We start from the raw sequence: 23744 nt of genomic DNA, 5'->3' as shown, positions 1-23744 counted from the left end.
TTTGCTGAATTAGGTGGTGAGTTTTGTTTGGGTTTTTGTTTGTTTAATTCTAAGACCTTTGGCAAATATATATTTAAAAAAAAAAGCCTTTGTCCATATTTTGTCTAATTTTTGTGATTGAAGTGGTTCAGATGAAAAGGTCTAAATAAAATCTGGACCCAAAATAACCTCATCTGGTTTTCAGGTTGGTCTTACTTTTGGTTGTTGAATTCTTTTTTTGTTGGAATTTTGTGGTTTGGGGAGTGGAAGATATACGTACAAGGGAGCTTGTACATACTCAAAATACAACCTTTTACTTTTCAAAGATAGACTTCACAGATGTAAGTTACTTGGCAATGTTACATCTAGAACTAATTCTTAAGATATGTTCTCTTTGATTTAGCGATATCTGGGCCCTTGGTTGTGTTCTCTATGAAATGTGCACACTTAAACATGCGGTGAGTAGAAAATTCTTGTGTCTTTAAAAGAATAGTGGTTTCAAACAGGAATTTTTCCTGATGTTACACAAATGGATTTCAGTTGTTGAAAGGCTTTCATGGTGACTGTTTAAAATTGCCTTCAACATTTTCATCTCCTTTTCCTATACTGACCAACGTTTTCCATCTGTATTTTGCTTCATGCCAATCTCTCCAGAAATCTTAGCACTGTATATTTTATTTTCAATATAGGTTTTTAATGAACTGTGTTAGCTGAAAAAAAATTATGTGTTGTAACAAACGATACTGTCAATAGTGTTCCTTTCTTTCAAAAAAACTTGACATTTTCATTGAAACTCTGAATTTGGACTGTCAGCTTTTGTGCAGGTGGATTAATGCGTTTCTGTTTAGAACAGGAACAGTTCTTAGAAAAACATTCCAAGGTGAAAGAGTTGTGTCGTGTCCGTCACCCCCCCCCCCCCCCCCCCCTTTTTTTTTTTCCCCCCTCTGTGTGTGTGTGTTGTTTTGAAAAATACATCTTTATCACTGATTTTCCAGTTAGGAAGGGAAGAAAAAACATTTTTTTTCGGTCTTGGTTGGGGGGGGGGGGGTTTAATAGCTATTTTTATTAAAAGAAAAAAGATTATAACAGCATGAAAATAAAAAAAAGATTTAATTTCATTTCAATCTTTTGTAATTTCTTATTGCTTAGTCTTAGTCTTGTCTGTGGCATCAATGCTGACAATGTTGCCTTTCTGAGAGTTGATGGCAATAGGTTGTTTTCTGTGAGCTGGGTGATATGTACTGTTTTCTTTTTATTGTGCAAAGGAATTGAAATGGTGCACTCAGTTTTCTGACCTTAAGCTGAAGTTTAAGCATTCCTTTGGATTTAACACTGAAGGAGTGTGAATGCTTTACATTCTTTCATTTGAAATGTGGCTTTGCTAAAAAGGGCAGAAGTCGTGATGGTTGAAAGTGTTTGGGAGAGAGATCAAGCAGATAATTATGTAATTATTTTATCTTTAGTTATATTTCATTGTCAGTCTAGATCTGGAGGGAAATAATTATTTGTTAGCAAAATTTATACCTGTAGTATGAAGTACCTGTATTGTGATGTATTTATAATCAGAACACTTGGCAGCAGATTTTTTTAAACTGCTGATGTAAACTATTGATGGCCTTGAAAATTTGTTTTGGTGTGTTGAGGCAAGGGAAGATGTGTTGTTTTTTTGTTTTCCTCTTCATCTTTATATGCAGCCTTGCAGGTGGACAGACAGTAAGTAGTATGTAGTAACTGTTTTGTTTCTTGTGTGATGTAGTTTGAAGCTGGCAACATGAAGAACTTGGTACTGAAGATAATCTCTGGACCTTTTCCTCCTGTTTCTGTGCATTACTCCTATGACCTACGTAATCTGCTGTCACAATTATTTAAAAGGAATCCTAGGAATAGACCATCAGTAAACTCCATATTGGAGAAAAACTTCATAGCCAAACGGGTTGAAAAATTTCTCACACCACAGGTATGGCGTTAGTTTTAGTTCTAGTTTTGCTAAAAACACCACAGACTTTTTCTTTATTCTAATGTTAATGTACAACATGAGAAATTTGCGTAATGGTATTCCCTAGAGCTTTTATAGAGACACTTTCAGTTGAGGAAAAAAGAGTTTTGTTATGAACTGTAAAGAAAAATCTCAAATTACTTAAGTATTTGTTAGTTTCCACAAACAATTTAAACTGGCATTTTCTGAAGTGCATTGTTTTGTGTGTTTTTCTATGTAGTGAGGAATTATGAGTGAGATGTTGATTTATTTAGATACGCTTTTTTTCATAAAATGGTGCTGTCAATTACTTCAGCATCGCTGCTTTATTGAAATTTCTTCAGTCCATTTTTTGTTTGGAATTTGGAATGGCCTGAAAGCATGTTCTGTGAAATATTGCTAAGTAAACTAATCTTAAAATTTCTTGATGTTTAAATGTATCATGCGTATATAACCTCGAAGAAGTTTCTTGCTATTCTGTTTAGAATCTGTCGATATCATTTGACCTCTATTCAGGTCCTTTTAATATAAATCTAATCAAAAGAGATCAAGATTAACAAGTGAATAATAGTACTGATATGAGGTAAATAAATGTAGACAGAGAAAGGAGAGGGAGGAAATGAATGCAAAAGGAGACCTCACTAAGTATAAAGAATTCTAATGGATTCTAACTCGCAACTAACGAAATTTCATGACAAGGCCATATATAATTGGAATTTCAATTGTATATGAAATAGATTTTCAACTAATAGTAGTTCAGATTAAAGTCACAGTGAAAGGTAAGATTCAGAAGTCTTTGCAGATAAGTTTGTTCTAACTTTGACAACAGCAATAGTTTGATCTGATTTTTATTTCCAGTAGCTGGAATGGATATAGAATTTTTATTTGGAGTTAGTCAGGCAAAGTATAATTAGTAATAGACTACAACCAGTTGATAATACTAATTGCTCCTAGATTGAGCATGAATACTTGCACACAATTTTTCCAGCTGAATCACTAACACGTTTGATTTAGAGATGCTACCTAATCCTAAGAGCAACAAAAAAACCTCCACAGCCAGAAAGCACCTTTTACTAAATGGTGCCAGAGGTGGTCATTCTGTGACACAGCTGTAACGCCTATTTTTTCAGTTTCATCCATGGCTGATGCTGTTGTCCTCTGCTTTACTTAGTCTAAGCTTAAGAGATCTTCCATAGCTGACATCTTCAACATGTTGCAACTGTTGCTGAAATCCTGCTCTTAAATGACAGGAAATCAGTCTTCCAGTTTTATATAAATTCTGTCTCAATTTTTATAGTTACTAAGTTACAGTAAAGAGTGGATCTAAATTAGCATCAATTTAAAAACAACAAAAAAAGGGCTTTTTGAAAGATGCTGAAGAGTTATTTTTCCTTTCTGTTATCATGGAAACATCACACTTCAGTTGTTACTGCTTATTACCCAAATAAAAGCTTCAAGATCACTGAAATACCATTAGTAGGAGACCGTTCTTATGTGTGATTTCTTGCTTACAGAATCTTTTGATGACAGACCGTACAGGTTAAAACCTTTCCCTGCCATCATGTGCAGAGTCCTAAGTTCTGCACTTTGGTTCTTGGGTTTTTTTTTTTTTAAACTCCTCAGCATCATTGTAACTGACTGGTAGCCTTTAAGCAAATCAAAATAATCTGGATATTTCAAGATTCTATAAAGACTATTCTTTAAAACCTTGGGGTTTAGCAACTATTCAGTTAACGTTGCTGTCTGTTGTTGTCAGAACGTTAAGTAATGCGTTCCTGGCACGCTCCATCTCTAGAAAGGTGGTCTGTAGTATGGCCATTATCTGTCTGCAAGTAGCTCTACTGTTGTAAAAACCCCTCCTTTTTAGTTCCCATCCTTTAATATTCTGTATTGGTAGCACCAGTTGTGGCACTCAGATTCAGCAGGAAGTTTGAGAGCAGGATGTTAGAAAACAACAACATGGTGCTGGCTCAGTTAAAAGTCAGTCTCACTCCGTATCCTGTGGGCAGTGAACACTGGCCATGAACAGTGCCTGGTGAGACATATAAGAACAAGGCAAGCGTACGTGACATTACCCTATAATACTCTCCCAGCCTTCATCTTTTTCTGTCTCAATTGCATCAGTTCAGGAAGCATCTTCTTTGGTATTTAGTCATCCTCAATAGATTTCTTGTCCATGAGCTTACCTGATTTCTCCTTGAACCTGTGTAAGATTTTATGATCAGTAAGAAATTTCACAGGTCTGCTACTTGTTGCAGAAGGCATCAACTTTGTTTATTCTAAACCTTCCTCCTTATATTCAGTTGTACCCCACTTCTTATATTGGTATTATCATTTGCTGCCCTTGTGTGTTTCTCCTGTCATATTACATCTCGGTTGTCTTTTTATAGGCTGAAGAGCAAGCTTATTTGTTCTTTGTACTGAATCTTTTCAACACTTTTAATTATCCTTGCTGCTCTTCTTTGAACCTTTTTCATTTCTGCTACATGGTTTTTGAGGTGTTGGGTTCAGAACTACATAACAATATTCGAGATGATAGCCTATTGATGTTTGAATGTTCTTTGTCTTGACTCCAATTTTTTTACTCCATTAAGGCTATTTTCCACATTTTATGCTGATTTGATATGCCTGACAGCACACTGTATACATTGTTCCTAGATATCCACATATGTAGTAACCTTCCCATCTTGAAAAGCATAGAGAAACTTAAAAACTACAAACATTTTTAAAGGACTGGTTTTTTGGACACAAGCTGTCTGAGAAATTGAAGTGAAATTTGGCAACTATACAGAAATCTGAAATAAACTATGCATAAACTATGCTGATACTCACATTAACTTTCTTCTAGATTCTTAGTTAGCTCATAAATGAGGTAACATGTGCCACCCAGAAGTCAGACTAAATTGGTTTTTTAAAATTCTTGCAGCAATTATGGAAAAAATGTTTGAAAATACTGAATCCAGCCTCATATTCATGTTAGTAATATTAAATTGAATACATAAAGTTGAATATTCATTTAAATTTAAGTTACAGTAAATACTTTTAATTAGATGCTTACTGGGAGTGGCACACTTCTCTGAAAAGTTCTTTCTAGCTTCAGTCATAAATACTGTTGGCTAACTGTTCAACTTTTTGTTTAGCTTATTGCAGAAGAATTCAATCACAAAATCTTCCATAAGTTTGGACCACATGCTGCACCAGGTAAGTAAGCATGTAGAGTGCTTTTGCTTTCAGCTCTGGCAAGATAGCGTATGTAACTTTGTTCTTTTATTGGTTTTGGTGTGTTCTTATACCTGATTCTAGAAGTTTCAGGAAAAAAGAGAGGGGAGCTATTTTCCCCCTTCCCCTGGGGAGCTGGATGTATGTAGGGTACAAGTGATGCAAATACAAACTGTGGTCCTGTAATATTTTAAGTGTACTTTTTTGTCGTGCAGTATGCTACGCTTCCAAAATTTAAGGAGACAGCAAAGACTACAAATACTGGCAATAATTTATATGTAGTTATTGTACCATTTTTTTTTCCCCTTGCTAATTACAAACGGGTAATGAGAAATACCATTTTTTGTAAAAATGTGGGAGGTTTCATACAGATTCCAGGATTAAGCCCTGACTTCAGCCCAAAGCAGTAGAATTTCTACTACTAGTAGCAAATTAGATCATGGTTCATTTTGTCAGAATGGTCTTACCTTACTTCATTTTCCTGCATGAGTTTACCCTTTTTTCCCTAGATTTTACTCCCCTTTATTTTATTTCCTTGTAATTACTTGAAGCTGTGGCAAGTACTTCTGTGTCTTTTGATAGTCTTGCGTAAGTGTTTCACGGCTGTCCTGCTGTAGTAAGAGAGCCCTGCTAACACAGAATCAAATCCACAATATTGGCATATTTTCAGGAACTCTGCAGGGAAAACAATATCCCTGAAGGCCATTGAAGTTCTTCCAGAACTCATCTTCTGCTGACTTTAGTGTTGCAGGTTGTAATCCAATGTCGTTAGTGGAGGGAGGCCTCTCCCTCTGTTCCACTAGGAAAACTTCCCTGTGACCATGACAACTGGATAATAAAAGCATGGCAGCTGAAATAAGCTTCAGTTCTCCAGTTTTAAGTGTTGAGAGTGAAAAGCTCAGGGATTGTGTTTTGCTGTATCTTATCAAGCATGAAATTTAGACACACTGTTTTGGGCAACTGGGTATATTGCACTTAGGCATCAGCTCATGTGAATGAAATGTTAGCAGGTCACTCATTTTTCCTCCAGCTTTGCTGTTCCAAGACCTTGGGAATGAGAAATATGGTACACTGGCCAGCCTGGATAGCTGTAAAACACGTCTTTTTTCTTTTTTAGCTAAAAGGCCAGCTCAAGAACAAATACTGACTTCAGTTGCACCAGCTCAGAAAATTACCAAACCTGCTGCAAAATATGGAGTGCCTTTAGTAATCAGGAAGTCTTGTGATGCAGCTAAGAAGCCTAATGAGAAGAAACCATTGGCTAAATCTAGACAGGTAAGAAGCTAAGTTACTCAGATTGAACTGGTTTGCTCATACCTTATTTAAATGCTATGAAAATACTATGCATTCCTTTTGAAAATGTCTTTTATGTGGACACATGCATCTGCAGAGAAAGTAGTAGTAGTTTAAATGCTTGGCTTGCTTCATTATTGATTTTTATTTTTTTTTTACGTTGTTTTAATATAATGATTTTTGGAGGCTGCTCCTTAAGTTTGGTTTTTAATTCCACTGCTGAATTAGATGTGCTTTGCATGTTTTCAGTTCCTTTGTTGGTGTTGGCACTTTTAGAAATATTGGAAGTCTGTCAGGTATACCAATATCATTGACACTGGATAAGAATCTTTGCATCTTTCTTCCTTGTTCAAAAATAATCGCAGATTTTCAAAACATAGAAAAGTTTTTTAGTCATTTTCTAATGTGTTGTCAGCGAGAGAAATTGTGTAATTGGAAGAGGAGTTTTCCAGACTTAATTCCATGACCTAATGAGAAATAGTCTTCTGTATACTTTCATACAGTACTTTTGATCTTCCAGTCATCTTCTCTGTACTCCTTATTACATAAAATTCTTTTTTTCTCTCTCTTTATTCCTTTAATTACTGCATGGCCAGGAGATGTTTATGATACAGCTAGTTTTGAGCTATATGCATGTGCCAGACAACTAGCAACCAAGAAGCTCCCACTTCATCAAGAGAACTAATTCAAATTTTCTTCTGAATAAGTAATATTTTTGTTGTTGCTGTTGTGGGTTTTTTGTGGGGTTTGTGTTTTCTTTCTTTACTTCTCCCTGTGGCACTTTGGGGAACATAATACTGAGATCTCTATCCATCTGTCAAATTTGATAGGTGGTTAGAAAATTATATTTGAGATATAAATTATCCTTGCGGTTCAAAAGTTATCGGAGGTTTAGGGAGAAGCTCATGGATCACACAAGCCTTGTTGGCTTGTGATATACAGTTTGAAAAAGAGAGCAAGAAGAAGGGAATGCACAGACTTCTTGTGTGTCCTTATGAGACCATGAGGTTTTTATGTTTTAAAGCTTGATTGTGCAACCATCTGCTGGTCTGCTGCTCTCTATAATCGAGTTTCGCCAGCTAGCACGAGTCCAACTTGCATAGAGACTCAAAGAAGCAGGGTAGAGACTGAGGAAATATATTCTCGCTGCATGTAAGGAGTCAGTAATGCTGCAATTTTAAGACATTCTTTGTGCGGATTGTACCTAGTGATAAGGGGTAAGATGTAGGATAGAAACTGGCTACAGTAATAGACATTTTCTTCTCTTTGCTGTTTTTCCAGGGTAGTTTGAGCTTGCAGCTCTCAACTGGCTTTTCAGAGGAGCATTGAACAATCATCTCCTTTGTTTAGTGATATTATGTTAACTCACTGTAGTTGAACTACATTGACTTAAGTCTCTAAAGGCTTCCATCTTCTGAAATACTTGAATTTAAAGTACTCATTTTGATAGGGTTTTAGGTTGTCAAAATATTATTAAGTGCTCCGTGTTCTAGTACGGTCAGAAAAAAAAATGCTTTAAAAGTAACTGTAAGTTTTTTGAGAAGATTAGAGTAGGCAGCATCATTTATTATGTATAGCTGCTTCTTTACCAGGCATTCAATAGTGTCTTCATTCTCCTCTTCCAGAGGTAACAAGAACCTTGGTTAGAGTTACCCAAGCAAAAGAGCCTAAAGATAACCTAATAAATCTGTTCTCCAAATAAAAGAGAATCTTAATATCTAGGGACCCTCAAAGACTTATTATAGGAAAAGATTGTTGTGCAGAATGATATTGCCAGAGAAGAAAAATTAAGACAAAAGAGATTTAAAAATTACTGCCTTCAGCTTTCAAGACAGAGCTTTTAGTAAAGGATGAGCAAATACAGTAGCATTTAATCCTAGATCCTAGCAGTGCTTTTCATTTAAAACCTCCTGAGTAATTAATTATTTTAAACCCCATTTTGCACATACTAAGTTGTGGGTTTAAGATTTCCTGCCCCCCCGCCCCGATTAGATTTTTTCTCTCATTCTGGCATCATGGTATTTGATTTGAAGTGTCACCTTTTATCTAGGCCTTTCCAACTCCAATGAAGAAAATGGATCCAGGAGAAAAAAGGAGGAAAATGTTTGAGGTATCAGAAAATCATCTGTTAATTTTCAAACTAAGCAAAAGCTAAGTCCAGAGCAAGAATGACAAAGTAAAACCTTCAAACCTTTCCTCCTTATCTTTTTTTTCGTAACATTATGTAACAGCGATTTTCTTAAATTTTTTTTTTTTTTGATCTTCGTGGACAGATACCAGCAATTGGAGCACTAACCTATCCTGACAGACGCTTGACAGAATAATGGCTCAATAATAAATGCCAAATTATATGTTTATTTTTCAGGAACCTTCAAAAAAGAAAAGGTTAGAATTGCCTGAAAAAGAAAAACGCCAGAGAGATCAGGTAGACAAGATTCTTGAGACTTTCTTTTTTCACCTTTAGTAATTTTAATGAAATATTTTGTGCTGTGTTACATGTTGCATAAGAATATGGAGTAGTTCGATTTCCCCGTTACTAAACATGTTTAATCCTTACACATTGCAGATCAGTTTACTGAAGGCAGATGAAATGAGAAGATTGGAAAAAGAAAGGGTAAAATATGTTTAAAATGTGTTAATAGTTAAGTTCAATTTTTACTTAGTGATTCCTTGAATTATGTTTTCCTGTATTGTTTTCTCCTTCAGATGGAACGAATAAACAGAGCCAGGGAACAAGGATGGAGGAATGTGCTTGGTTCAGGTGGAAGTGGTGATGTTAAGGTTGGCAGCAGATGCAGAAATGTGGTGTAGTCTGTTCCCCCCACCTTTGGTTATCTGGCATGGTCTTCTCTTTTCAGAAAGATCTGCTCTTGGAGGTCAACTCTTGGGGCTGCCCGTTATTAATCTATGGATAATTTAAGAGAAACTGTATAACAGACTCCTTCCCTGGCTTTTTGGAGATCATGTGCAATTTTCATTTTTAATACTTCCTAAATTGCTGAATCTCTTCTCTTTCTGCTAGTAATGGTTTTCATGTGCCACTTTCTTTTTGCCACTCCTGCTTTTGCTACTTTTCCTGTGCTGAATCTATGCATGGACAGCTTCTTTTACATTCAAGTTTGTTCTTGAACTCTTTTGTTGAAATCTTTTTCCAGGTTCTCATCATAATGGTCTTCTTCCCCAGTATTAAACACCTGCTTCTAAGTTTTCTTTGTTACTTAGCAACATAAATGTTTACTGATAAGTTGTTCAGGAGGGGGGTAAAAAAATCTTGAGTAAATCTAATTTTTTTTTTTTTTCTGAAAGCAGTAAACTCTTTAGCCATTCACATCTTACATAATTTAATTACATAATCTGATTCCTATGACAGTTTCTTTTTGCCTGTTTGTGTGTGTCATAGTTTCATGGAAACATAACTGTTCTGGGAAGTAGTCTCATGAAGATAGTTGAATATAAAGGTCTGGGTACTTTCATCAGACAGAGCCAGTGCAGGAATTTAAGTATTGCTGTGGTGTAAATCTGTCTCATAGTAGAAAATGGATTAAAACACAGTTATTCTTTGTGGTGGTAGTGAATCTTACAAAAATACTTGGCCTAAACATGTTTAGTAGGGTTTTTGTAAACAAGCTCTGATGGAGCAGTAGAGTCAAAATGAATAAAGGTTTTATTTTCTGTTCCTTGTACAAGAATATGAGGAATACACAAGCACTTGACCAGGTTTCAGTAGCTGTTTATTAAATATGTATTATTTCAAAATAGACATTATCTTTGGATATGTGCCACACATCATATAAGTAAAGCTTAAATATAAAAGCAAACTTAAGCATACCAGACTTTAAAAACTACTCGGTGCTGATTTAATGGAAAGGTCAAAAAACATCATTTGGTTCTTATGCTGTTCTTCTCTCTCTAAGATGAAACTGGCAGACACCAATACAAGCTTCCATACAACACAATGTATCAGCATCATCACATTTAGATGAGAGCTATGTATGTTCCTGAAAACTATCATGTTTCTGATTAAGAGTTTTACTGCAAGGTCCTTAGACACTGCAAATGTGTAAAGTGTTCTGTTGTAGCTACAGCTGCATTGTTATCAGTATTCTCAGTCATCTAGGGAAACTGAGGTTCAGTGGCTGTGTATCTTTTCACTAAGTGTCACTGGTGTAAAATGTCATGGCAGACATGCTTTAAAATTCATTTAAATGTCTTCTCCAAATTGGATAGTTTAGTACAAATCTTACTGCAGGCTGCTAGGTTATCATCGCTCCAGGTTTTCATATACTATTACAGTATTCTTGACTTAATTATCCTTTTGCTTTCTCCAACATGAAAACAGTGTATCGAGCAACTCCCTGACGATGCTGTCGAATAGCATTGTTCAAGCTTTCCAGTAATGCAAGCCATATAGCCTCTTATGAAGGCACAGCAGGGTCATGCACTGCATGATTTTTCTCCTCCTGTTGTCTTTTTGGGTTGGTTGCTGGCACCTGTTTCTGAGGGAAAGTAGGGAAAGAGGTGGCAAGGATTTGGCTTTTGGTTTGTGGTTCTAGCAGGGGCTGTAACTGTTCTGCAGACTGTTGACGAGCACCTGCTTCATAGTATTTGCCTAGTGATTGATCATACTATTCTCTAGATAATCCTTTTGAAAACCGAGCTCTGTAGGTGAAACCTTGAATAGTGTCTAAAGCAAGACTTTTCCTTCTATTTGTAGAAACTATAATCTTGTATAGTAAATTATTTTTATTCGGATGAACAGCATACCTGCATATTTATTTGAATGCCTGGATAAATCTTTCAGTATTTTATCATATGGATTATGGGGAGCTCTTGATGGGTGTTGAGCAACTGAAACTCAGAATGTGAGTTAAATTCCGTTGTCAAATACAATCTGTTCAAGAACTTCTAGGGAGGCAATCTTAAACCTGCCACATCTGCACTCACCTATTTGAATTTGTTTAAAATACTTAAGACCACTCTGAAAGGACCATTGACACTAATGTAAAAACAAATTCCATAGATGCGCTACCATGGACTATTTGACTGCTTCCCCCAGGTGTAACGGGAATGTTTATGCATGTGCTGACAACCTTAACCTTATTTTGCCAGTTTCACATTTTCTGCATCCATCCTTGGCTACTACTGTACACAGCTGCTTGCAACATTTTTTTTTATTATTTTCACATGAAGGTTCTGTAGGAATTTTAATTCTTTGAGAATGACAGAGATAATTCACGTAAAGCCGTAGCTTGTGGTAGATGTTCCCCTGATCTGAGCTTTAGTAGGGAAACATCTAATTCTTGTGATGAAACTAAACTATAGATTGGTAACAATGGGGAATCTTGGATAAATCTGCACTTAATACCATTCAGTAACCTTAGAAGTGTGCTTAACTGTTTCCAGCTTCATGAAAAAATGGGTGTTTGGCTACAAAACACTCATTAGTACTTCAGTTAGTAGTGTATCACTTCTAGTTTTTGTGCTAAAACTTTGATTTTTGCAGTGTAGAACAACTATCTCCAATTATGCTTCAATGGATTTGTTACCAATAACTTCCACAATGTGTGACAGATGCCTCGTGTATAACTAGATTATTGTCAGAGGGAGGTAAAATGGTGTGTTATTCTGAAGTGCTAACAGAAAAATAAGTTTTTAATTTATCTATCTTGTAGTTCATTAAAATAGGGGCGTGCCAGGAATAAAACTAGGACCAATTCAGAATTGTTGCAGGAGATATTAATGCTTTTATTCTGCTGAAGAGGTGAAAATTGGAATGGCTTGTTAAAATCAGTATTTGAGATTTCCACCCTACCCCTTCTGATTTCCAGGCACCATATTATGGCGGTGGAGGTGGTGTTGGTCCTTTTCCCGTGTCTTCCAGAGGACAATATGAACACTATCATGCTATTTTTGACCAGATGCAACAGCAAAAGGAAAACATTAGAGTAGCTGAAGAGAGGGAAGCCAAATTGAGGGCGAAAGTACAAGGCCGAGAAGTTGTTGAAAGGTATGGCTACCTTCCATTAGAAGTTGCATGTGGTCTGCTTTAGATGAAAGTAATGAAAGTTGCTGTACATATTTATCTACAGAGGAATTCCACCTGGAATACGTCCAGGAGTTCCTAAGGGGCCTGCAGGTCATCACCATTTACCTGATGCTGGTGCAGTTAGGAAAAAAATGAAAAGATTGAAGGAGGTGTCTAAACAAGCCAATGCAAACAGGTTGGACTATGATAATCCGTAAATCTGTCCCTACATGTTAGATTCTTGTTCTGTGTCTTGTTTTATTTAGTAGTTGGATATGTCTCAAAACCACTTTTATCCATTGGTACTGTGCCATCTGTTTGTGCGTTAGTCCTTCGCAGACCACAGTTCTTTTAGAACCAATGGAAACCTTGGCTTCCCCAATAGTGGAAAAAATGGATTACTAACATCTGTAACTAAACTAGATTTCAGCCAAAATTCTTGGCTTAATGCAGTTGCAGATAACATTATAAGCCTCCTCCTTTGCTTTTTTCATAGTTCTACTTTTTATGTTACCTGCGAAGATGCTTACTTCTCCTGTCATGTCATTCTGACTGCCTTCTCTACATCTAAGTGTTCGACTCTCTAGCACAGGAGAGTGTCTAGAATGCTCCCAGAATTGTTAGCTCCTGTTTATTTATCAGTGGAAAACTTGTAGGAGCTTTCTTCGCCAAGATGAGAATGTCAGGTGTTATAATGGTGTGCAACTTCTAATTCAGTGATGCTTATTCTTTTCAATTAATATAAACTAAGTATTTTATATGTAAAAGGATTGTAAACAAGTACTGAATTTTTTGTTTTGTTTTGGTTTACTCTTTCAAGTAGCTTCTTCAAAGCTACTTTGCTGTCCTTCAGATCTGTTAGTATTGCCCAAAGAACTGTGCCCACACTTGTGAGCAGCAAATGGGAAAATAGCTTTTTTCCTAGAAGTTTAGTATGTGAGTGTTGCTAACTAACTTTCATAGAGGGACAAATTTTCTCATGTATTACTTAAACTTCTGCCGATCCAATGATGTGTCCCATGGAGGAAGAAATAAATGGAGCTAATGTGAGAAAAAGGAAGTGGCCACAGAAAACACTGTCTAAACTAATTTTTTTCAGCTTTATGTTTTAATATGATATATTTTGCCTTTATAGATTTTTTTCTATTTTAAAATTTGCAGCAATAACATAACACGTTTAACACTGATGTTACAATTTTGCAAGCTACAAGGTATATTTTATTTTTTTTATGGTAATTTGGGCTGTTGTGAGCTAATTAAAATTCCTCCTGGTATAACCAAGCAGTGGAAAGTGTATTTTCCCAACTGATATACGCGTGTACTTCCATCCTCCTCTATTCTCAATGCATTGCACAGAGTTCCACAATCCCCAAATCTTGCCTAGATTTGGAAACACTGCCTCGCACATTTGACAATATTAAATGATACTAGGCTACCCCTGTGTAAACTGTTTTAAATGTGTTAAAATTGAAAGGAACTATAGTAGAGGGCTGCAAATTATGAATAACATGGAGATCATGAAGAGAAGCTGGTTCAGTATTTCTCAAACACATGAACTTGGAAGCATTCTGTGAAAATACTGTGCAGAAGTTTCAAAATAGATAGAGACTTTTTTTCTATTTATAAACGGGATTACCTTTAGCCTTAAATTGAGGTGCTGTTTCTTAGCATTTAAAATGTAGTAAGTATTTGTACTTCGTTATCTAGAAGCAATTTTATTATCATAGCTAGCCTAACAGTATTTCTCTCCTGCACTTTATCCTTTCAGCTGGAGGTGAAATATAAAGATAAGTGTTCAGATGTTTAGCTCAAACAAAGAATTTAAATAATGGCAACTTTCTTAAGGATAGGTAATTTAGAATGTATATTAAAGAAGTTGAGAAATCCTCAAGTTGCAATCTTTTTGATTACATTACCACAACTAACATGAAGCTAAGTATATTCAACTTCAACAATCTTTAAAAATTGTCTCTTGGACAGAAATGCAGCCCAGAAGTAATCTAGTTGAAATGTTTTAGCAAAATGAGTCACTCGGCTTTAGAGTAGGGAAAACCATTTTCATAAAATTTAGTTGAAATAGGTTTTTCCTGTGAATTTGGTTTGAGACAAACAGGTTTGGCTTTTTTTGCTTGGGAAGCACCTCTCCTCCAATGCTGTAAACTAAACTTCAGCTATATGACACAAGTTTGGACATATTTCACTATCCACCAGTTGAGTTCATATGTAATGAACAGTTACAGTAAAAATCTTGTAGTGAGTCAAATATGTGTATACAAAGATTATCAAGTGTTTGTTTCTTTATCTGTAACACCTACATGGATTGTCTTGCCTTTTCAGAGCAGCTACAGCGTTTGTTTTATTGTATCACAGTAGTTTTATCTCAGTCTTCCTCTTAATGAATTGTAGCATATGGAAATATTTCATTTCCTTGTTGCTTGGGGGTGGGGGATGAGGGGAGAGAAAAAACAAGATGCAAGGATGTTTAGTGTGCGAATTCATTTATGAATTACTAGCAATTGCTCTTGTATTGTGAAATGATTCTTTCTTTAACTGTCTCAGCCTGATGAGTTACTGCTATCAGCTTATTCCAATTTCTTCCTGCCTGTTGCTGGACCCCCAATAGTCCTCAGTCAAATGAGGCTAGGGGAACCCTGGAAAGGGGATTGCCTCATCATTCTACCATTTGTTAGAATATCTTACACCATTTCTCAGCGGTTTTGGGTTGGGTTTTTTTGTTTGTTTGTTTGTTTGTTTTTTTAATAGAGAGCTGCTTCTGAGGCCACTTCTAACCAGTTTGTCAGAAACTGGTTCCTCTACAAAATGATCATATGTATGTACTAGGAGACTTGCCAGATACTCAGTTATGGTAACTTGAACATAGCCTTCTTGTCTACCCAAGCAGGTCCCTGACCTGGGGTGGAACATGTGAAAAAAACATCTTGTTCTGGCTAATTCTAAGGTAGGAAAATTCCTTCACAGTCCCTTTAAAAACAAAAATCCCCCAAGATCCCCAAAAGGAGTTGCCAGAACACTCTGAGAATACTAACACTGTACTAATTGTCTAAGTGGTAGAAGCTCTTACTCCAAACATAGTCTTGAAAGACTGCTGCAGTATTGACTTTACTGACTGGCTCATGTGATGAGTTCTTGCTCATCTCTGAAGGGAAACTTTGAAGGAGTCTTCTTTTTCACAAATGATGGCAATAATGAAACAAGTTGAGACGTTTTCAGAAACAATCACATTAAGATTGTGTTTTGACGTTCATTTTTGTTTTGATGACCAGGATCTGGAAGGACAACATGATGTTTTGTTTTTGTTGGGTGGTGGTTTGTTTTTTTAAGTTGTTCTTTTAACTTAGTTAAGCCTATTTTCCTTCGTTTCGTGAAGTCTGACTTGTATTTTGGCTGATGGAAGGCATTTTTTGAAGATGCCTTGCTCATAGAAAGTTACTTTTTTCATGTGTGTCCTAGTTAGAATAAATGCAGGGGGGGGTTCTGAGTGTCATATTTCAGAGACTTTCATCTTGCTATGTGTTGCAATTACTCAGGCAAAAAGGATGGATAGCTGCAGATAGAGCAAAGCAAGTTGAAGAATTCTGGCAACGAAAGAGAGAAGCCATGGAAAACAAAGCCCGAGCTGAGGGACACATGGTATGGAATCTGGTCTTCCTGTGTATATTACTGTTTCAGCATGCTTTATGAATCTTTGAAATAGCATCATAACCATGAAATGCTGGCTAAATATTTTCCTTAACTATTAAAAAAAAAAAAAGAGAGAGAATGGGAGGTAGGTTTTTTTGCATTTTGTTACTGTTTATATTAAAATGTAACAGAATTGTGCAGTACGTTTCTCATGACTGTAAATTTATTAATAAAGGAAAATACCTTTTTTTGCATGTGTCTAACTTGATATTATGAATTTTAGAACATTCATTGACACTTTTTTCTGTTCATAGCTTTAAAGTTTTGGTTAAAATTAAACTTTATGTATTATTCAGTAGCTTGAACCTAAAATGAAGTTTGATTAAACAGATACAGCTAATGATCAGATACAGTAGTGTGTTCTACAAAACCACATTCTGCTTATTGAGAAGGTATTATAAAGACGTCTATCTCTGTCAAGTTTAAAGTTTCTAAAACCTTTACTCTCTAGAGATCAACTAGTGGACAGTGTCACAAAACGTTCTTTGTTTTTTATGCTTGCAGTTCTAAATTCAGTATTCCTTTAGGAAGTTTGTTTTACAGTAAAGATATCTTGGAAATTATTCAATTGCACTAGGACTTTGTGTGATTGAACTGTGTGTTTTCATAACGTGGAGAGTTTTGCTTTTTGAGTGCTTCTCCACACTATTCATACACAACCAAGTCCCAATATCACTGTCAGCTGCTGAAATTAAACTGACCATGCTGGCATTGCAGTGAGATGAGACCAACTGCAGATTTACAGAAGCATCTCCTGAGTTATATCTGATTATCAGATCATGATTTACAACCAGGTCTTTGTTTCAGGGATTATTTCACTTACAGTAAGCAATTCTTAGATACTTTGATTCACTGCTTTGATGGTGAAGTATCCTTAGATTAGTGTATATGTTTTAAAGCATGAGTCTTCCACTTTAAAATTATAGTTCTGTTTTTTAAAACAATTCTTGTTAAGACTGCCTCTTCTTAGACAAGTTCTCAGCAGTACCTGCTTCCATTTTGGTTTTGACTTTGTTGGTATTACTATAAAGTTATGAGATCAAGTAATGCAAGATACCCAAGTATTCAGGTTAGTGTTTCTCTAATGTATTCAACTGAGCCCAAATGTTTTATTCTTAACTGGCTGCCTTAATAAAACAGGGAGGTTACTGAACAGTTGTAAAAGTAACTTCCAGATGTTTAAGACTTGTAACTTGAAGCCAGGGTTCCAAATTCATGTACTATCATTTGCCATTGATAGCAGAAGTTCTCAGCAGCTTCCTTCTATTCGTGCAGGAAAATAATTTGACTAGCTGGCAGGAGTGCTCATATAGGGATGGTACTATTGTCCAGACTGTGATGATCTGAGAGGAGAAATCAGTAGGAATCCTCATCTAATTTGCAGCTCTTTGTCATATAAAGACTTGTAAGTCAAATGACTCTCACTAATTTACCCAGCTCCAGTTAAATATAGTTGCTTTCATTTTAATTTTCAGGTGGTGGTCTAAAGTTTGACTCAGTAGTTGAGTTGATACTTTCAGTCATCTCTTCTTTAAGACAGCTGCTGACCTAATTTGCTACTTCACTGTAGTTGTGTGACATTGCAAAACATTGAGTCCTGATCTTTAAAAATTTTAATGGAAGCAGATGAGTAAAAGTTAACAATCTACAGAAAGAAAATCAGTTTTCAAAAATCTTGCTTCCAGTTTCTTTCTTGTTTAAGAGCAGTGATATAAATCTCCATCAGTTTGATGAAAATATGTAAGCTAACTTAAATGCTAGAATGAAGAACAGTGAGATGACTTGAATAGTGCCAGTTAGCTTTTGTAAAGCTCAGGAACATGCATAAAAAAGTTGAAAATAAAACCAATTTTCTGAAAAGGTGAATATGGAAAATACTCCTTTCCATTTTGCATGAATTAATTCTGGCTTTTGCTTGAGCATTCATGCAGTCCTCGTGAATGTATGTGTACTTATCTGCAGGATTGTTCTTCTAATTTGTTCTCTGATCCCCCAGTCACTAAACCACAGAAGTGCAGAAATGTGCTGTTTCCTTGAGTTACTGATTTTTTGCTCAATCTGAGAGATTTAGCCAGAATACTTGGATTCAGTCGTCCCTGTCAAGAACTTTAACTGGAGTATTTACTTTACCGATGGTTCTCTACACTCAAGCTTGAGAAAGCTAAAGCCCTAGTATTTTATAAGGCAGAAGGTCCATGTAACTATCACATGTATGTTTACTGTCTTTATTATATGTTGAGTTAACAAATTAAGATATTTTTAACCTGTTCAACAGAGGCTTATCATATATCATGAACAAAATAATTTAAATATTTTGCATTTTAATCCAAGCAGGAAACCTGGAATTAAATGATTCTTGTACTGTTTTGTATTGGACTTCCTTAAAGGTTGAATCCTTTTGGTGACAGGACACAGAGTACATCACTCTAACCAATAGTATATGCTGTGAATGCAAATGCATTAGGCATTTAACACAGCTTGTTAGATGTAATATGTATATTTAAGTATTTTATTAGGTTTTTGAGTTTGCTACTTGTAGCATATTTTTTAAAAAGTTGTCATTGTGGAAAAAGCTTAATCTAAGAACATAAAGATTCCAATTTTATTTTAGTCTTGGCTCAAAAATGACAGAAATGCCAACTCTGTGCCACAATTTGTATATAATCCAGATGTAGAAAAAACTCATGTGCATCAGAATTTAGGCTTTCTAACATAGCAGGAGAAGATAAGAATTTCAGGGAGAATGCAGCTATATTCCTAAAACTCTAGTGTCACTCTTTGGCTACTCAGGATCTTTAGTTACTACTGTCGTTATGTTTTGTGTAAGTGAAAAGGGGTTATCAGTTAACTTCAGAACAACTGCAGATCATTGATGGATTTGGTTTCTTATAAGTGAACACTTATTGGATAAAGCAGATAATTTTACTGCCCCAGCCACCTTAAATTTGATACCATTAAATGGCAAACAGGGTACACTGCAAAACGTGGCAGATACCTATGGAAGCAGGCCCATTTCTGCAAGAGGAAGGAAATCCAGAAACAAGGAGGAAGAGGTATGCTTGCCGCATGTTTGCCACTTTGCTCATCACACAAATAGCACTATTTTGACCTTGATTGTGCCTAGTTTCCCTGCATGGATCATCTGTGGAACAAAATTAAAGGACTTTATAAATTCCTAGGAAATAATTTACTGAACAAAGGTCTAGAGTTTGGGTGTGTTTGTTGTGATCTGTTTGTTTTGTTTTATTTAATAATCAAAATAATAGTTGTCTACATCAGTCTGTCTCAGAAGTTCTTGAATGTGCATACATATAGATATGACTCTCTATATCTTAATTCTGTGGTGATTAATATAACTACTCCTAGCCTTCAATGATATAAAATGTAATGATAGGTTAATACTGGGAAACATGCGTTCCAGTTGTCTTTATTTTCATTAGATGAGAGTTTTTCTGGAGATTAGTAAATGCTAATATGGTGATAGTAATAGTGTGGAGGGTTTTTTTCACCCATCTTATTTTTTTGTGCAATCTTACGTATTTTAAATTAACCATACTAGAGACCGTTTCAGTATAACTGAAACATATTTCCTTTCTTTGCCTTAGGAATATTTGGCAAGATTAAGACAGATCCGGCTACAAAACTTTAATGAACGTCAACAGATTAGAGCAAAACTTCGTGGAGAGAAGGTTGGTTTGAAAAATAATCTTAAATACTTACGGAAGTTGGCTGTGGGATGTATTCTTTTATCCCTGTGGGAAGACTTTTCTCATAGGCAGTTTTATATATAGACATACATTTTTGACATTTAACTCTGTTCCACAGTTAGTGTACTTCCATCTCTTCTTCCAGAATATGCAAAATCTGTTTGTTGTTTCAGTGCTAGGGGTGCAGCTTCAGTACCTGTAAACTAACAATCTTTTAAAAACAAGACAATGTAAGGTCACATCTGAACTTGACATGTAAATTTCTCATCAAGCACTACCATGTTTATTTGCTTTAGTTAATAGAAACTTCTCCAGAAGTCACTTTTTGACAACACTCACATAGAATACGTGCAAAGCGATTATTTTTATACATTCTCTAGGTACGTATGAAAGTTAGAAATTCCTGGCATTAGCTTAATGTAATCAATACACTTTTTTCAAACATCACTTTTCCAAATGTTGTGGTTTAACCCTAGCCAGCAACTAAGAACCGTGCAGCCACTTGCTCCCTGCCCAGTGGGATGGGGGAGAGAATCGGGGGAAAAAAATGTAAAACTCATGGGTTGAGATAAAGACCGTTTAATAGGACAGAAAGGAAGAAAATAATAATGATGATGATGATAATAATATTACAATAATAACACTGAAAGAGTTGGAATATACAAAACAAGTGATGCATAATGCAGTTGCTCACCACTTGCTGACTGATGCCCAGTTAGTTCCCAAGCAGCGATCCACACCCCTGGCCAACTCCCCCTAGTTTATATACTGGGCACGATGTCACACGATATGGAATACTCCTTTGGCCAGTTTGGGTCAGCTGCCCTGGCTGTGCCTCCTCCCAGCTTCTTGTGCCCCTCCAGCCTTCTTGCTGGCTGGGCATGAATGAGAAGCTGAAAAGTCCTTGACTTAGTCTAGACACTACTCAGCACCAACTGAAAACATCAGTGTGTATCAACATTCTTCTCATACTAAATCCAAAACATAACACTATACCAGCTACTAGAAAGAAAATTAACTCTATCCCAGCTGAAATCAGAACACCGAAATATGTTTGTAATACAACAAAACCAAAATAATATGTTCATAAAGTAGATTCAGAACGAACGCATCTTAAGGTGTCAAATGAATAGTCCAAGGCACCTTTGGAAGCAATCCATTTATTTGCTTAAAAAAAGTTTCATTTGAGAGGCAATCTATGTAGTAAATATGGTCTGGAGTTTGTTTCCATTTTTTTCATTAACCTCCTGTGTGATCTTGTACTCCTGTTTGTTCTTTCCCTTCCTGTCCACTTGTCTTAATAGAGTGTTTGGGTTTCCTCAAGTGATTACCTGCTTATGTATTCACATTGTACTTTGTGATTTAAAACTATAGAAACGTTCCTGTCCCACCCGTCCCTTTAAGCCCCCATATTAAGTGCTTTCATGCATATTATGTATAGTGAGTGGACATAAAGGCAAGAGTATGCCCAGTACCATTCAGTTTCTTTGGACCACTGTCCCAGCTAAAGTATTCCATATTGTTGTAGGTTCGGGTTGTTGATTTTTTTAATGTTGAAATATTCTATTTTTTTTCTCTGTATTAGTGACTTCTTTTGAATTTTTTTTTTGTTTTCTTTAACCTTGATTGCATCTCACTGACGAGACGCAGCAGAGGCAAACTCAATCCCTTGATTGAGGTGCAAACTTCTTTAGTGTATTGAAGAGGAACCCATGCCCCTTAAATCTAAAATGAATGATCCAGGGCAAAAGTTATGTATGTTTCTACCTGAGAAGACTATGCAAACTTTATAAGATGTGCTAGTGGCTAAGTCTGGCATAGGACCAACGTGGGCTGTTCTTTTAAGTTTGTCTTAAAGAGCATGAGGAAAATCAAGGTCTTGTATGAAGTTACTGTAGAGGCTGGCCAGTGAAGTTTATCACTAGCACTGACACATAAAATGCTAAACTGATGCACCATAAGCCCATTCTATCTTAATTGCATTTGGTCCTAATTTCACTCATAACTCTGTCTCCTCTGCTGTTTTGGACAAGCTTCAAAACTGCTGCAGTGGGACTAGTCATCTCCATATACAGCCCTATGAAATCTCACTGTGTCTCCTGAGTACCCTTAGAACACTGAGGACAGTGCTAAAATGTTACCAGTATAGAGCCATTGCTGTACTGCGCCATTTCTTTCAGTTTTTTCACTGAGCAGCTGCAACACTTCTCAAAATTAGGAGGACCCACACTCTACCTGCAGTATGGTTAACTGCAGAAATAAAGGTACTCTCCAGAAACCTTTTCTCTGGAGGCCAAGGCTGCTTGTGCTAGTAAAATCAAACAAAAGTACTGTTACTGTGACCATGACATTAACTCTCTGTATAGGTTATTAGGCATATCAGGAAACTATCTTCCTTTCCCAGTGGCTGTACTTTACCTGGGGTAGTGTTGTATGTCCCAGAAGGTATGCCACCTACAAAGGAACAGAGAATAGATTAATATCTTTCCAGGAAGTAGGCTTAAACTAATTTTCAGAATTCAGAGACCATGTTTAAGAGGTTTTTTTTCTTGGTGACCTGCAGATGCAAACTTTCGTATGGAGGTTCACTTCTAGAGGAACACCATCTCAGACCAAATCTTCTCACAGATATGTCTATTTCCTTATGTTGATCAACAATTTTATATCTATCACTACTGCATAGTATCCTATTTTATATACAATAGATGAATATATGTATTCATTCCTTTGCCTATGAAGAGTGCCAAATTATTTTTCTGAAGTTTTTCTATCTCCAGTGTTCTTTACAGTCGTCTTTTTTTCCTGTTAGTTGACTGAAGCCAAGGTGGGCATGACCTTATATTTTTTATTTTCACTTAAAAAGATTACCTAAAATTCTTGATTGTGTTTTGCCAAATTATTTCTAATAATAGTCTTTTTCTTATACTGTAAGAAGCCTACTAAACAGGCCTTCTAAATAATTTATTTTAAATAAAAGGTCTGCACAAGTTGGTCATGAACAATAAAAGGCTCCTGTCAGATCCTTTTTGCATAGCTCTCAGTCTGTTCTCTAAACAGGAATATACAGAGGGCATGGAAAGAAGTAAGAGATTGAAAACAGAGATTTCGGAGGTAGACCTTATATATTCTTACTTGTTACCATTTCCCCCCCTCACCCATTCCACCTTCTTTGGAGCACATACAGTAGAAGAGACTGGAATTCTAGAGCATCGAACCTTTCTTGTATACTTTACCTGCAGAGCATGCAACAGTGATGAGGGGTGGCAGGTGAGAGCTCAGCATCATTAGGTCACTTCCCTTGCAACAGTAGGCACATTACTTTGTTCCTGGCTTGTAAAAGCTTCATATCTTTTAAAACTGAAAAACCTCCCCAAAATCAAAGAAAACCCCCCACAAATCTCAAAGATTAAGTTCCGTCCAAGTAAACATTACATTTGAGTGGGGAGCTACCTAGTGAAATTATGACCCACGTTAGTCATAGTCAGTCTAAATGATCCAAATAGTCACTTACATCACTCAGTTTTTACATATGTGAATTAGTGATAATTCTCTAAGGACTCTTACTTTGCAGAATGAAGCTGCCAGTTCTGATCGACAAGAATCAAGTGAGGAAGCAGAACTGAAACGCAAAAAGATAGAAGCACAGAAGGTAATTGTGGGGAGGGAGGAGATGTAACTTACTGTTTTCAGATTTGTTTCATATCTCATGAAGTTTCTTGCATTTATCAATAGTTTGTTCATACATCCACTACAAGAGGTTGTGGTGGGATGACCCTGGTTGGATGCCAGGTGCCCACCAAAGCTGTTCTATCACTCCCCCTCCTTAGCTGGACAGGGGAGAGAA

At 36.2% G+C, this 23744-nt stretch overlaps 1 protein-coding gene across 1 annotated transcript in view; it reads left to right on the top strand.

Moving 5' to 3' along the window:
- The window catches only part of NEK1 (NIMA-related kinase 1), a 50417-nt gene that overhangs the window by 7717 nt on the left and 18956 nt on the right, over window positions 1–23744 (top strand). Inside the window, exons 8-21 of the mRNA XM_010569946.1 lie at window positions 383–437; window positions 1736–1936; window positions 5095–5155; window positions 6291–6448; window positions 8517–8576; window positions 8832–8891; window positions 9033–9080; window positions 9173–9247; window positions 12295–12473; window positions 12556–12687; window positions 16040–16142; window positions 19163–19246; window positions 19799–19882; window positions 23472–23549. Of these exons, the coding sequence (XP_010568248.1) occupies window positions 383–437; window positions 1736–1936; window positions 5095–5155; window positions 6291–6448; window positions 8517–8576; window positions 8832–8891; window positions 9033–9080; window positions 9173–9247; window positions 12295–12473; window positions 12556–12687; window positions 16040–16142; window positions 19163–19246; window positions 19799–19882; window positions 23472–23549 (1378 nt within the window). The remainder of the gene's footprint in view (window positions 1–382; window positions 438–1735; window positions 1937–5094; window positions 5156–6290; window positions 6449–8516; window positions 8577–8831; window positions 8892–9032; window positions 9081–9172; window positions 9248–12294; window positions 12474–12555; window positions 12688–16039; window positions 16143–19162; window positions 19247–19798; window positions 19883–23471; window positions 23550–23744) is intronic.

Source organism: Haliaeetus leucocephalus, unplaced genomic scaffold (genome assembly GCF_000737465.1).
Source record: "Haliaeetus leucocephalus isolate CR32 unplaced genomic scaffold, Haliaeetus_leucocephalus-4.0 Scaffold284, whole genome shotgun sequence".
Taxonomy (NCBI): domain Eukaryota; kingdom Metazoa; phylum Chordata; class Aves; order Accipitriformes; family Accipitridae; genus Haliaeetus; species Haliaeetus leucocephalus.
Note: the sequence above shows the minus strand (reverse complement) of the source record. Positions and strands in the feature narration are given on the sequence as shown.